General features: G+C 34.4%; 1 protein-coding gene across 1 annotated transcript in view; it reads left to right on the plus strand.

The window, feature by feature from the left end:
• Window positions 1-7372, plus strand: part of MSH4 (mutS homolog 4) — a 100237-nt gene extending 92865 nt beyond the window's left edge. The window contains exons 19-20 of the mRNA XM_059136620.1: window positions 1202-1290; window positions 7052-7372. Of these exons, the coding sequence (XP_058992603.1) occupies window positions 1202-1290; window positions 7052-7243 (281 nt within the window). The 3' untranslated portion in view covers window positions 7244-7372. The remainder of the gene's footprint in view (window positions 1-1201; window positions 1291-7051) is intronic.
• The last annotated feature ends 5618 nt before the right edge of the window (window positions 7373-12990 follow it).

Below are 12990 nucleotides of genomic sequence, written 5' to 3' on the forward strand. Positions count from 1 at the left end.
TAAGTTTATATTTAAATTTATATTAACCAGTACTTATGTAGAATTACAACACATTAAATTTCCAGAAGTATTAGTTTCTATTCTGAGGAAAGTATAATTTAGCTTGTATTTGCAAGTTATAAATGAATTGAAAATTGTATATTTCTTATACACTTTTTCAGTAACATCTGTTTTCCTCAGATGTTGGGAACTTGATCATCTAAAGTCTTAAAAGGGAATGTATTACCAAACCATATGATGCTTGTAAACTTGATTAGATATTTTCTACCTAAATCATTATATGACGTGTAAAATCTCATGGATTCAGAAATTTTTAAATTGATCCATAAATATAAATTTCCTAAAATAATTTTAGCTATGAATGTGACCCTCTTTGGGGCAGGAAGCATCTTTGTTTTGCTATTTGAAATGAGAAATCAACTGCATAACTTAATTTGTGTCAGATACTCTATTTTTATAAGCTTTAATTTCATCTATTACATGGGGATAATTTTCCATGTATGTAGGGCTTATGAAGATTAAATGAATTATCAAACATCTGTTTAATATAGTACCTAGCAATTAGTAACTTCTCAGTAAATGTGCTAGCATTGTTTCTATTGCCTCTAAAGAAGTACATACAATTAACTGTTAACACACAGTAGAAAGCCTTTGTGGCATTTATACAACAAAATTAGGCTCAGGGAACATGAGAATACTAGGTAGTACTTTGAATTGCATGAAGAATAGTCATCTATAGTTATATCTTGTGAGAAATCCCCCTCTCAGTGATCTGCTAGACAGATGAATATTCAGCTTTAGTGTTATCTCTGTGACTAGGGTTATCTCTCCTCCCTTGCAAAGCACATATTCTTTGACCTTCTATTAACCAACTGCATTTGTAGTTGGAATTTCATTGTTATTATTCAGTTTTCTAGTTACCCCTTTTCTTTTCCCTATTATGTTTTCCTGTCTCAGATATATGTTGAGAGGTAATTGATATTCTAACTTATCATACATCTTGGACAAACTAGTTAAATCTTATGATGGGCAAATTGTCATTTAGAACTTTGGAAAACTTAATTTTGAGAATGGCTAAGTTCTTCATAAATCCCTGTAGGATGGAAGTTTAAATCTGTGAAGAAAAGATTATTACTGCTTAAAATAAACGTAATACCTGCCATAACAACAACAACATATAGCCCATTGTCTATAATTTTAGGATTAAAAGCTGCAGAGGTGTCATCACTCCCATCATCAATTGTCTTGGATGCCAAAGAAATCACAACTCAAATTACGAGACAAACTTTGGTAAGAAACTTTTTAGCAATAAGAATTGGTTTTCCAATTCAGGAAAATACTTTTAGTGTACATTATTATAATGGTGTTGTACCTAAGTATATGATAATATTAATGATTAAAGCATTTAAAATAAAACCTAATTTTTTTAAAAAAAGATTTTATTTATTTATTTGACAGAGATAGCATAAGTAGGCAGAGAGCAGCGGGCAGGGAGAGACAGAGAAGCAGGGTCTCCACTGAGCAGGGATCCCGATGTGGGGCTCAATCATGGGACTTTGGGATCATGACCTGAGTCAAAGGCAGCCACTTAACTGACTGAGCCACCCAAGCCCCTAAAAACCTAATTCTAAATAAGGCAAATCTTTTTTTACTTCTCACAATTTTTTTGGTTTGGTCTATTTCAACCTTTCCCAACAAATCAACCAGTAAGTTAGTAGACAAAAGTTAAAACAGTTTGGTTCCTATAATACTTACTGCTACACTAACTTTATGATGAAAAAATAAGTCTATATAAAGTAAGCATTAAAAATAAAAATCACTCTGATGAATCACAGACCTGTACCCCTGAAACAAATAATACATTATATGTTAATAAAAAATAAAAGAAAAAAATAAAAATCACAGGTTGCCTGGGTGGCTCAGTCAGTTAAGTATCTGACTCTTGATCGGCTCATGTCATGATCTCAGGGTTGTGAGATTAAGCCCCAAGTTGGCCTCTGCGCTGGGTGTAGAGCCTGCTTAAGATTCTCTCTCTCCCTCTCTCCAACCCCCACTCATATTTGTTCTCTCTAAAAAATAAATAAAAATTAAAAATAAAAATTACTATGCACCATACTTTAGCATCTTTTTTTTTTTTTTTTAAGATTTTATTTATTTGACAGACAGAGATCACAAGCAGATCACAAGAGATCTCTTGGGAGGCAGGCAGAGGGAGAGGGAGAAGCAGGCTCCCTGCTGAGCAGAGAGTCTGACGTGGGGCTTGATTCCAGGACTCTGGGATCATGACCTGAGCCAAAGGCAGAGGCTTTAACCCACTGAGCCACCCAGGCGCCCCACTTTAGCATCTTTTAAAGTAGTATTTAAGACTCTTATCCATTATCATATATAAGCCTCCTGACCCTTCATGAAGGTTAAGTCTTTCTAGTATAAGATTAATAAGCTGTTACTTTTACTCATTTTTTTTGCAACTGAGATTCACAGAGGTTAAGTGTTTTGCTATTGAACTCACATCTATTACCTCAAAATTTGGATATCTTTTTTTTTAATATCAGCTTGCTTTATGTTTTAAGAATACAGTGTGTTCAGTAAACTATGTGCATTATGAAATTTTCTTCAGTAGTAATGGTTTCCTTTGTCTTTCTCTCTTAACCTGCTTTTAATTTTTATTGTATCCCTTTAGTCTCTTGAGTTTCTAGACTATCTTCATGACTTTACTTACCTAATCCTCCATTTGAATCTCTTCAACAATTTTGGCAGTGTTGGCTTCTGAAGAATCTCTCATTATCTAGTTCCTTAGTCTTCATCTTGCAAGGTTCCGCCTTCTTGAGTTGCCTTCTAGGCTTTGGCTTTCCTAATAATGATTCTCAAAATATATTCTAGACAAACTAATCTTGTGCGCATTGATATATTCTACAGCAAATTGATATATTCTACCTTTAGTCAAATATTTTATTAGATAGTTTTTCCCCTTTTATTGTTCTGTATAGTTTCTTTAACTCTCAAAACATTTCTCCTCTTCCCAAACTTTACCCTCAATGTCCTCACTCTACAGAAAATTCACTTCCTATATTTTTTGAGAGACTTGCAGTTATCTTGATGAATCCTTGAACTTCTTGAAAACTCTAATTTGGAATATCTGTTTTTCACCCAGTTCTCTTCTTTTCTATCTCAGAGAAAAAGATTATCTTTCAATTTATTCAAGGCTAACTTTTCCACCCTTTTTCCATATCCAATAAGATAAAACTTCATCAGATTCCTTTCTTCTCACTCTCTTTTTAAAGATTTTATTTTTAAATAATTTCTATACTCACAATCCTGAGAGCAATAGTCACGTGTTCTACTGACTGAGCCAGTGAGGTGCCACATTTTTTAAAAAAGATTTTTTAAAAGTCATTTCTGTACCAAATATGGGGCTTGAGCTTATAATCCTGAGATCAAGAGCCATATGTTCTCCCAACTGAGCCAGCCAGGTATCCTTTGTTCCCCTTCTCTTTGCATCCTTAGTGTTTGTTCACTGGCTTTTCCTTTTCCTATGAAGATGCTTAGGTAGGTTTTTCCTAAGAAATCCTTCTTTATTACCTTACTTCTCAAGATATTTCTCTCTTTTTTTTTTAAACTGCCAACTTCTTAAGAGATTATAATAATGATTTACTTCCGTTTTCCACTTGCAAACTAGATCTTGTCATCATGCCACTGAAACTTCTTTGTGAAATACCAACTAATGATTAATGATTAACTCTTATGGCATTTTTTTTTTCCACTTCTCATCTTCCCTGGTCTCTCTGTGGTGTTTGATACTACCCTTCTTTCCCTTTTCATAATTCTTTTCTGTCTTGGCTACTGTGAAATGGTCTTCTCCTGGATGTCTTCATTTTCCTATCTCTGATTACCCCTTTTTTTCTTTTTTCACCAGTGCTATTTTTTTTGTTCAATTTTTATTTAAATTCTAGTTAATTATACAGCGCAATATTGGTTTCAGGAGTAGAATTCAGTGATTCACCACTTACTTACAATATCCAGTGCTCATCACAACAAACACCCTCCTAATACCCATCACCTATCTAGCCCACCCTCCCTACCTCCTTCTATCAACTGTCAGTTTTTACTCTTTTGTGAAGAGTCCCTTATCGTTTGTTTCCTTCTCTCTTTTTTTCCCTCCCTCCTATATATTCATCTGCTTTCTTTCTTAAATTCCACAAATGAGTAAAATCATATCGTATTTGTCTTTCTCTGACTGATTTATTTTGCTTTAGCATAATATACTCTAGCTCCATCCATCCATCTGTCTTGCAAATGGCAAGATTTCATTTTTGGCTGAGTAATGTTCATATATATATATATATATATATATATATATCACCTCATCTTTATCTGTTCATCTGTCGATAGACATCTGGGCTCTTTCCATAGTTGGCTATTGTTGATAATGCACATAGCCCTTCAAGTCTGTATTTTTGTATCCTTTGGGTAAATACCTACTAGTGTAATTCCTGGGTCATCAGGTAGTTCTATTTTTAACTTTTTGAGGAATCTCCATACCGTTTTCTAGAGTTACTAGAATGCATCAGTTTGCATTCCCACCAACAGTGCAAGAGGGTTCCCCTTTCTCTTCATCCTCACTAACATCTGTTGTTTCCTGTGTTGTTAATTTTATTCTTTCTGACAAGTGTGAGGTGGTATCTCGTGGTTTTGACTTGTATTTCCCTAATAATGAGTCTTTTTACGTGTCTGTTAGCCATCTGGATGTCGTCTTTGGAGAAATGTCTATCTCATGTCTTCTGCCCATTTCTTAACTGTATTACTTGTTTTTTATGTGTTGAGTTTAATAAGTTCTTTATAGATTTTGGATACTAATCCATTATCAGATATGTTATTAGCAGATATCTTCTCCCATTCTGTAGGCTGCCTTTTAGTTTTGTTGTTTCCTTTGCTGTGCAGAAGCTTTTTATCTTAATAAAGTCCCAATAGCTCATTTTTGCCTTTGTTTTCCTTGCCTTTGAAAACATATCTAGCAAAAAGTTGCTGCAGCCGAGGTCAAAGAGACTGCTGCCTGTGTTCTTCTCTGGGATTTTGATAGTTTTCTGTCTCACATTTAGGTCTTTCATCCATTTTGATTTTATTTTTGTGTATTTTACCAGTACTTTTTATCATTCTACTTATTAAATGGAAGTTTCCCTAAGATTTTGCCCTTCCTTCTGTGTTTGAAACTATATTCTTGGCGAGCTCATCCATTTCTCAGCTTTCATTTTCACTTCTTTTTTACTTTGAATCCATATATTTTTCTTTGTATTTCTTCTTGAAATCTCAGTTTATGTTTTCATTCTTTAATAGGACCAAAATCAAATTTGTAATATGAAAAAAATCTCATTTTTTTGCTCCTAAATTTCTGTGACCCATTATAATCATCTTTGAATCCTTCTTAATCACCTCTCATTAACACTATGCAGTAGATTCTCTTTTTCAATCCAGCATGTGTACATATACCAGATTATCTCCTAAGCATGACTTTTATCATGTTTTCCTGTTCAGAAACTTTTGGTTGTTTCTTATGAAATTAAAGTGAAACTCCTTAGCCAGGGACTATCCTAAATTTTTGAGGATTTCCTGTGGCTTAGTAATTTACACTTTTAACCAGTCTTTAGATGATTCTTAAACACACTAAGGTTTGTTAACTACAAACTTTTTTAAGCTTTATGATCTCCCTTTGTTTACTACCCCAACCTTAGATAACATTTCTCAATTTAACTAAAACCTTCATTTCTGCCACATTGAATTACTGGTTATTTCATCATTTTGACCTGTGTACCAGGATTTCTAATGTGTCTGCTCTCGCTGTTTCCTCCATCTAGAATGCCCTTACTTCTCTGTTCTTCTGTCCATCAAGAGTCATTCCAAATATTCCATCCTACTTAAACTTTTCTTGACCTGAGCTGGGAATGAGTTCTCCTTCCTCTAAACTTTGAATCTCTCTCCTGAGACTTATCATAATTACCTAAATCAACTGCGTATGAATATGTCTCTTTCACTATAATAATATGTCTCTTCTTTGAGCCTCTTAAGTTCCAGTGGCATGTCAGACAGACATTTTTGTATCCCCAGTAGACATAAACACAAGGTTGGGGGCCTGGAATATAGATGATAATAGATATTCAGTAAATGTGTATTATTTAGATAATAAACTGATAGTTGATCATTCAATGTATCAGATAGATGGGTGAATATATGATAATCTTATTTTACTTCATGGAATTGGATTCATTTTACTTACAGTGAGAGAAGAAAAATATCTTGAATTGCTTTCTATTGAGAAGAGTTTTTGAGAAGAGGGATTTTATTTTCCATAGTAAAAGGAAACCAACTAACTTTACATTAACAGTTAAGACTGAAATAATTCTTCTATCTAGCTCAGGAAACAAGGTGGATGAAGAATTTTCCAGCTGTACTCCTATTCTTTGAATTACTATTCCCCTTATAAACAGTATTTCTTGGGCATCCTAACTATAGATTGTTAAGAATTGGCATAATTTCAAGTAGCTATTTATAGCACTTATTTTCAAAATGTAATCTACTCCTCAGGCAATATATTTTCTTAGACTCTAGCAGTTTCTATACATTAAATCTCTCAGAGGGACAAGCAACTTACTGTTGACCCATTCTGTCTACCAGTTTTATCTATTGGGGAATTAAAGTAGGAGATAGCAGAGTAGTACTTTAGGTGACATTTAAAATGAATACTGAATAGCAATGAGCAATTATATTGAGTGAGAAATTTGACCTATTTAGCAGATCTTTTTTCATTGAAAAGTGATTTTCAAGAATATAGGAATCTATGATAAAGTAAATACTCATGAAAAATTTTATTCTTTCAAAACAATATTTCTTCATTTTTTCTGCTATGTTCTTTGCTAGCTGAATGGAATTGATGTATCCAAAGAAATTAGTTACCTTTGAGTTCTGCATTTCTATGAAAGGAAAGAGAAAATTGCCAAAATTTTAAAACAAAGTCATACTAATCATATTTTAATTTTTATCTATATTTTTTCAATAACAGCAAAACCAAAGGAGTACCCCTGAGATGGAAAGACAGAGAGCTGTGTACCATCTAGCTACTAGGCTTGTTCAAACTGCTCGAAACTCTCAGTTGGATCCAGACAGTTTACGAATGTATTTAAGTAATCTCAAAAAGAAGTATGAAATAGATTTTTCCAGGGCTGAACAAGTTTCAGGAAAGACTGAAGAATAGTAACAATTTATATCATGTACAAATCAAATAGTATATGTTAATATAGGGAAACTAGGATTCATTTTTCCTAAGAGCAAAAGAAAATATTTGCTTAATTTTATATCTTAATGGAAAACTACATTACATTATACTAACCTCAGAATTATCATCTATCTATTGTATATAAAAAATTTGTTATAACTTAAAATATGAAAACCATTGAAAGGATTTTTTATGTTAGAAAAATGTCAGTATAACATTACAGTTTTTCTCATTTATGAAAATTCATGTTATTAATTCTTAAGTGTATTTATACCAAGTTATGGTTTAAAATGTTATTGTAAATGCCTTAGTTTTTGGAAAAGAAAAAAACACCTTTTTCTTTTTTTCTAGTCTGGAAACTTAGATGAGTTATTTTATACTCTCTTTTGAAGTAATAAGACCCTATGGCTCAATAATTGCTTAATTAGTACCCCCAAATTCCAACACTGGATACTTACGGGGTTTGTTAAAATGATATTGGAAGTTTTAAAGTGTTTTTTTTTTTTTTTTGACATTGAGTATAGTTCTAAAGGGTGAAAATAAACAAATAGATATTTTGTAATGCAGAGAATGTTTTTGGAAGGGGAAGTTGCCATCACTCACCCTTTCAGTTTTCCAAATATAAGGCATTCCATTTTCTACTCACCAACCTCTTTTCCAAGTTTCAGTTTTGGCCATCTTTATTAGGTGAGTAACCAAAGCAGCAAAAAGGTAATATTGATTCATTTGCCTCAAGGAGCATTTTATAGAACTGTTTTTCCATAGGCATGTGGCTTACACCATCATTTCAGAGCTTACCTGAAGGTCATTCTTGTTTCATAAAATAACTTTAAGAGCAGGGCTATTGTCTTCTCAAATACCTTATTTCTACAATTCCATCGCATTAGATGACTTATTTATATAATCTTAGCACAAAGGCCCAAAGTGGGGAAGTTATTCTTTTCTTGGACAATTAAGTATCTGGAACTCAGGGCATACATTCAATAAGCTGCAGATTTCTTACTAATTTGGCCAAAAAAATATATTCACATACTGGTTAGGGCCCTATTTTTTTGTTAATGTATTTGTATTTTATAAAATCTAATATTTTTTACTTTATTAAATTCTAATTAGATATATTGAAAAAGTTTTATTTAAATGACATATGTTTTGAAATGTGAATGTAAATTGGTGTACATATATTAATTTGATACTTGTTAAACATGCTATTAGACTACTTATATTCCCTATTGTCATGTTTTAGAGAGTACCACAATATCTGAATTTGACCATTAACCATGTTTTAATTCACAGTCTTTTTTTTTTTTAATGATTTTATTTATTTATTTAAGAGAGAGAGAGAGAGAGAGCAAGCACGAGAGGAGAGAGATCAGTGCTTAGCAGGGAGTCTGATGTGGGACTTGATCCCAGGGCTCCAGGATCATGACCTGAGCCCAAGGCAGTCGCTTAACCAACTGAGCCACCCAGGCGCCCCTTAATTCACAGTCTTTAAAATGAATTATATTGTATGTAGTCATTCCTAAAAGCAGTTTGATGACTTAGGTTTGCCCCAAATTTTTAAAAGGGACTGAGGATGAAAAGGGCGTGGCAGATTAGGAAGAAAAGGGAAGAAGCAATAAAAGGCAGAAGGGGAGTATGCAGTGGGAGAAAAACAGGCAAGCAGAGATAAGAGCAAAGTATTAAATATGCAGAATATCATTTCCTTAAATATATTAATTTCCCTTTAGGTTTAGCCCTAATATTAGATTCTACCAGACTTTTAAGAAATTTTTCATGATTTAGAACTTTTGATGCAGAAACTGTAGCCAACTGATTAATTCCTTTTGTTTTAGTTTAGAATACTGAAATAAAAATAGGTTTATATCTTCTTAAAATTAAATTTTTTTCTTCAGTTGTTTTGTGTGTAGCCAAAACACAAAAAGGCAAATTAAATGAAGATATAATTATTATGCTATGGCACTATAGAATAGAAATGAATACTAGGGAGATAATCCATTCTTTAATTTTAAGCTCTACTTGGTCTCCTCTTCAGTATCTTTTTGCTTTGCTTTTCTCTAAAATCATAGATCATTATCTCATAATCCAGCCTTTTAAGATAAATGTTCATTATGCTATAAAAAACTCCTTTAATTTCCACCTCAAAGCCATTTTTTTAATCTGTTCCATCTTTCTCTTCACATAAAGTAGTATTTTTCAAGTCTAGGGTTAAGGTATGTGGGAATAGAAGAAAAAGGCAGCTTATACTCATGCTTAGGAAGTAGTGCATTTGTTTGTTTTAAAATTTGCATATAATACAATTAACTCTTTTTTGATGTAAAATTTTATGAATTTAGCACATTTTTGGATTCAGGGAACCACTAGGACAATCAGTTTGTTCACCCAACAGTTCCTTCCCCTTCACATCATTCCCTTAGTACTGTCCCTTTGTTGTGAAATCCATCCCTGACCCCTAACTTTAACCCAGGAATCACTGGAAATTAAGCATTCCATCCCTATAGTTTTGTTTTTTTCCATAATGTTCAACAAAAGGTATCATATAGCATGGGATCTTTTGAAACTGGCTTCTTTTACTCAGCGTAATACTTTGTAGAATTTGTCCATGTTGTTGTGTCCTTTTATTGCTGACTGTTTGATTGTTTGTATGTGCCTTAGTTTACCCATACACTCTTTGAAAGACAATTAGGGTTCCATTTTTGGTGATTAAGAATGGAGCTGCTCTCCGTGTTACCTTGAACCGGTCGCAGGCTCGGTGAGCTCGGAGCGCGGCCGGAGGTCAGGCAGACGGGAGTAACTGGGCGCTGTTCTCTGAGGGCGCACTGAGGAGTGGGGCCCTGGGCTCTCGGCTCCTCCGGGCCGGAGACCAGGAGGCCGCCATTTGTATTCCCGTCCTCTGGAACTCTACGGAAAGCGCTCAGGGAACAAAAGCTCCTGAAAGCAAACCCGAGCGGATTACTCACCCCGGCCCCGGGTAAGGGCGGTGTAATTCCGCCTGGGGCAAAGACACTTGAAAATCACTACAACAGGCCCCTCCCCCAGAAGATCAACAAGAAATCCAGCCGAGACCAAGCTCACCTACCAAGGAGTGCGGTTTCAATACCAAGGAGAGCAGCAGAATTCCAGAGGAGGAGAAAGCCAAGCACGGAACTCATGGCTTTTTTCCTGTGATTTTTTTTAGTCTTGCAGTTAATTTAATTTTTTCTTTTTCATTTTTTTTTTTTTTCTCGCCTTCGGGTAAAATTTTTTTTTTTTTTTTAACTGTTACCTTTTTCTTTTTTAACGATTTTTTACTAGTTTATCTAATATATATATATATATATTTTTACATTTTTCTTAGGTGTTTTCTTTTTTAAAAAAAAATTCTTTTCTTTTTTTTTTTTTTTTTTTTTTTCTTTTTTCTTTCTTCCTTTTTGAACCTCTTTTTATCCCCTTTCTCCCCACTCACGATTTTGGATCTCTTCTAATTTGGCTAAAGCATATTTTCCTGGGGTTGTTGCCACCCTTTTAGTATTTTACTTGCCCCTTCATTTACTCTTATCTGGACAAAATGACAAGACGTAAAAATTCACCACAAAAAAAAGAACAAGAGGCAGTACTGAAGGCTAGGGACCTAATCAATACAGACATCGGTAATATGTCAGATCTAGAGTTCAGAATGACAATTCTCAAGGTTCTAGCCGGGCTCGAAAAAGGCATGGAAGATATTAGAGAAACCCTCTCGAGAGATATAAAAGCCCTTTCTGGAGAAATAAAAGAACTAAAATCTAACCAAGTTGAAATCAAAAAAGCTATTAATGAGGTGCAATCAAAAATGGAGGCTCTCACTGCTAGGATAAATGAGGCAGAAGAAAGAATTAGTGATATAGAAGACCAAATGACAGAGAATAAAGAAGCTGATCAAAAGAGGGACAAACAGCTACTGGACCACGAGGGGAGAATTCGAGAAATAAGTGACACCATAAGACGAAACAACATTAGAATAATTGGGATTCCAGAAGAAGAAGAAAGTGAGAGGGGAGCAGAAGGTATACTGGAGAGAATTATTGGGGAGAATTTCCCCAATATGGCAAAGGGAACAAGCATCAAAATTCAGGAGGTTCAGAGAATGCCCCTCAAAATAAATAAGAATAGGCCCACACCCCGTCACATAATAGTAAAATTTACAAGTCTCAATGACAAAGAGAAAATCCTGAAAGCAGCCCGGGAAAAGAAGTCTGTAACATACAATGGTAAAAATATTAGATTGGCAGCTGACTTATCCACAGAGACCTGGCAGGCCAGAAAGAGCTGGCATGATATTTTCAGAGCACTAAACGAGAAAAACATGCAGCCAAGAATACTATATCCAGCTAGGCTATCATTGAAAATAGAAGGAGAGATTAAAAGCTTCCAGGACAAACAACAACTGAAAGAATTTGCAAATACCAAACCAGCTCTACAGGAAATATTGAAAGGGGTCCTCTAAGCAAAGAGAGAGCCTACAAGTGGTAGATCAGAAAGGAACAGAGACCATATACAGTAACAGTCACCTTACAGGCAATACAATGGCACTAAATTCATATCTCTCAATAGTTACCCTGAATGTGAATGGGCTAAATGCCCCTGTCAAAAGACACAGGGTATCAGAATGGATAAAAAAACAAAACCCATCTATATGTTGCCTCCAAGAAACACATTTTAAGCCCGAAGACACCTCCAGATTTAAAGTGAGGGGGTGGAAAAGAATTTACCATGCTAATGGACATCAGAAGAAAGCAGGAGTGGCAATCCTTATATCAGATCAATTAGATTTTAAGCCAAAGACTGTAATAAGAGATGAGGAAGGACACTATATCATACTCAAAGGGTCTGTCCAACAAGAAGATTTAACAATTTTAAATATCTATGCCCCCAACGTGGGAGCAGCCAACTATATAAACCAATTAATAACAAAATCAAAGAAACACATAAACAACAATACAATAATAGTAGGGGACTTTAATATTCCCCTCACTGAAATGGACAGGTCATCCAAGCAAAAGATCAGCAAGGAAATAAAGGCCTTAAATGACACACTGGACCAGATGGACATCACAGATATATTCAGAATATTTCATCCCAAAGCAACAGAATACACATTCTTCTCTAGTGCACATGGTACATTCTCCAGAATAGATCACATCCTCGGTCCTAAATCAGGACTCAACCGGTATCAAAAGATTGGGATCATTCCCTGCATATTTTCAGACCACAATGCTCTAAAGCTAGAACTCAACCACAAAAGGAAGTTTGGAAAGAACCCAAATACATGGAGACTAAACAGTATCCTTCTAAAGAATGAATGGGTCAACCGGGAAATTAAAGAAGAATTGAAAAAAATCATGGAAACAAATGATAATGAAAATACAACGGTTCAAAATCTGTGGGACACAACAAAGGCAGTCCTGAGAGGAAAATATATAGCGGTACAAGCCTTTCTCAAGAAACAAGAAAGGTCTCAGGTACACAACCTAACCCTACACCTAAAGGAGCTGGAGAAGGAACAAGAAAGAAACCCTAAGCCCAGCAGGAGAAGAGAAATCATAAAGATCAGAGCAGAAATCAATGAAATAGAAACCAAAAAAACAATAGAACAAATCAACGAAACTAGGAGCTGGTTCTTTGAAAGAATTAATAAAATTGATAAACCCCTGGCCCGACTTATCAAAAAGAAAAGAGAAAGGACCCAAATAAATAAAATCATGAATGAA

Source organism: Mustela lutreola, chromosome 10 (assembly GCF_030435805.1).
Source record: "Mustela lutreola isolate mMusLut2 chromosome 10, mMusLut2.pri, whole genome shotgun sequence".
Taxonomy (NCBI): Eukaryota; Metazoa; Chordata; class Mammalia; order Carnivora; family Mustelidae; genus Mustela; species Mustela lutreola.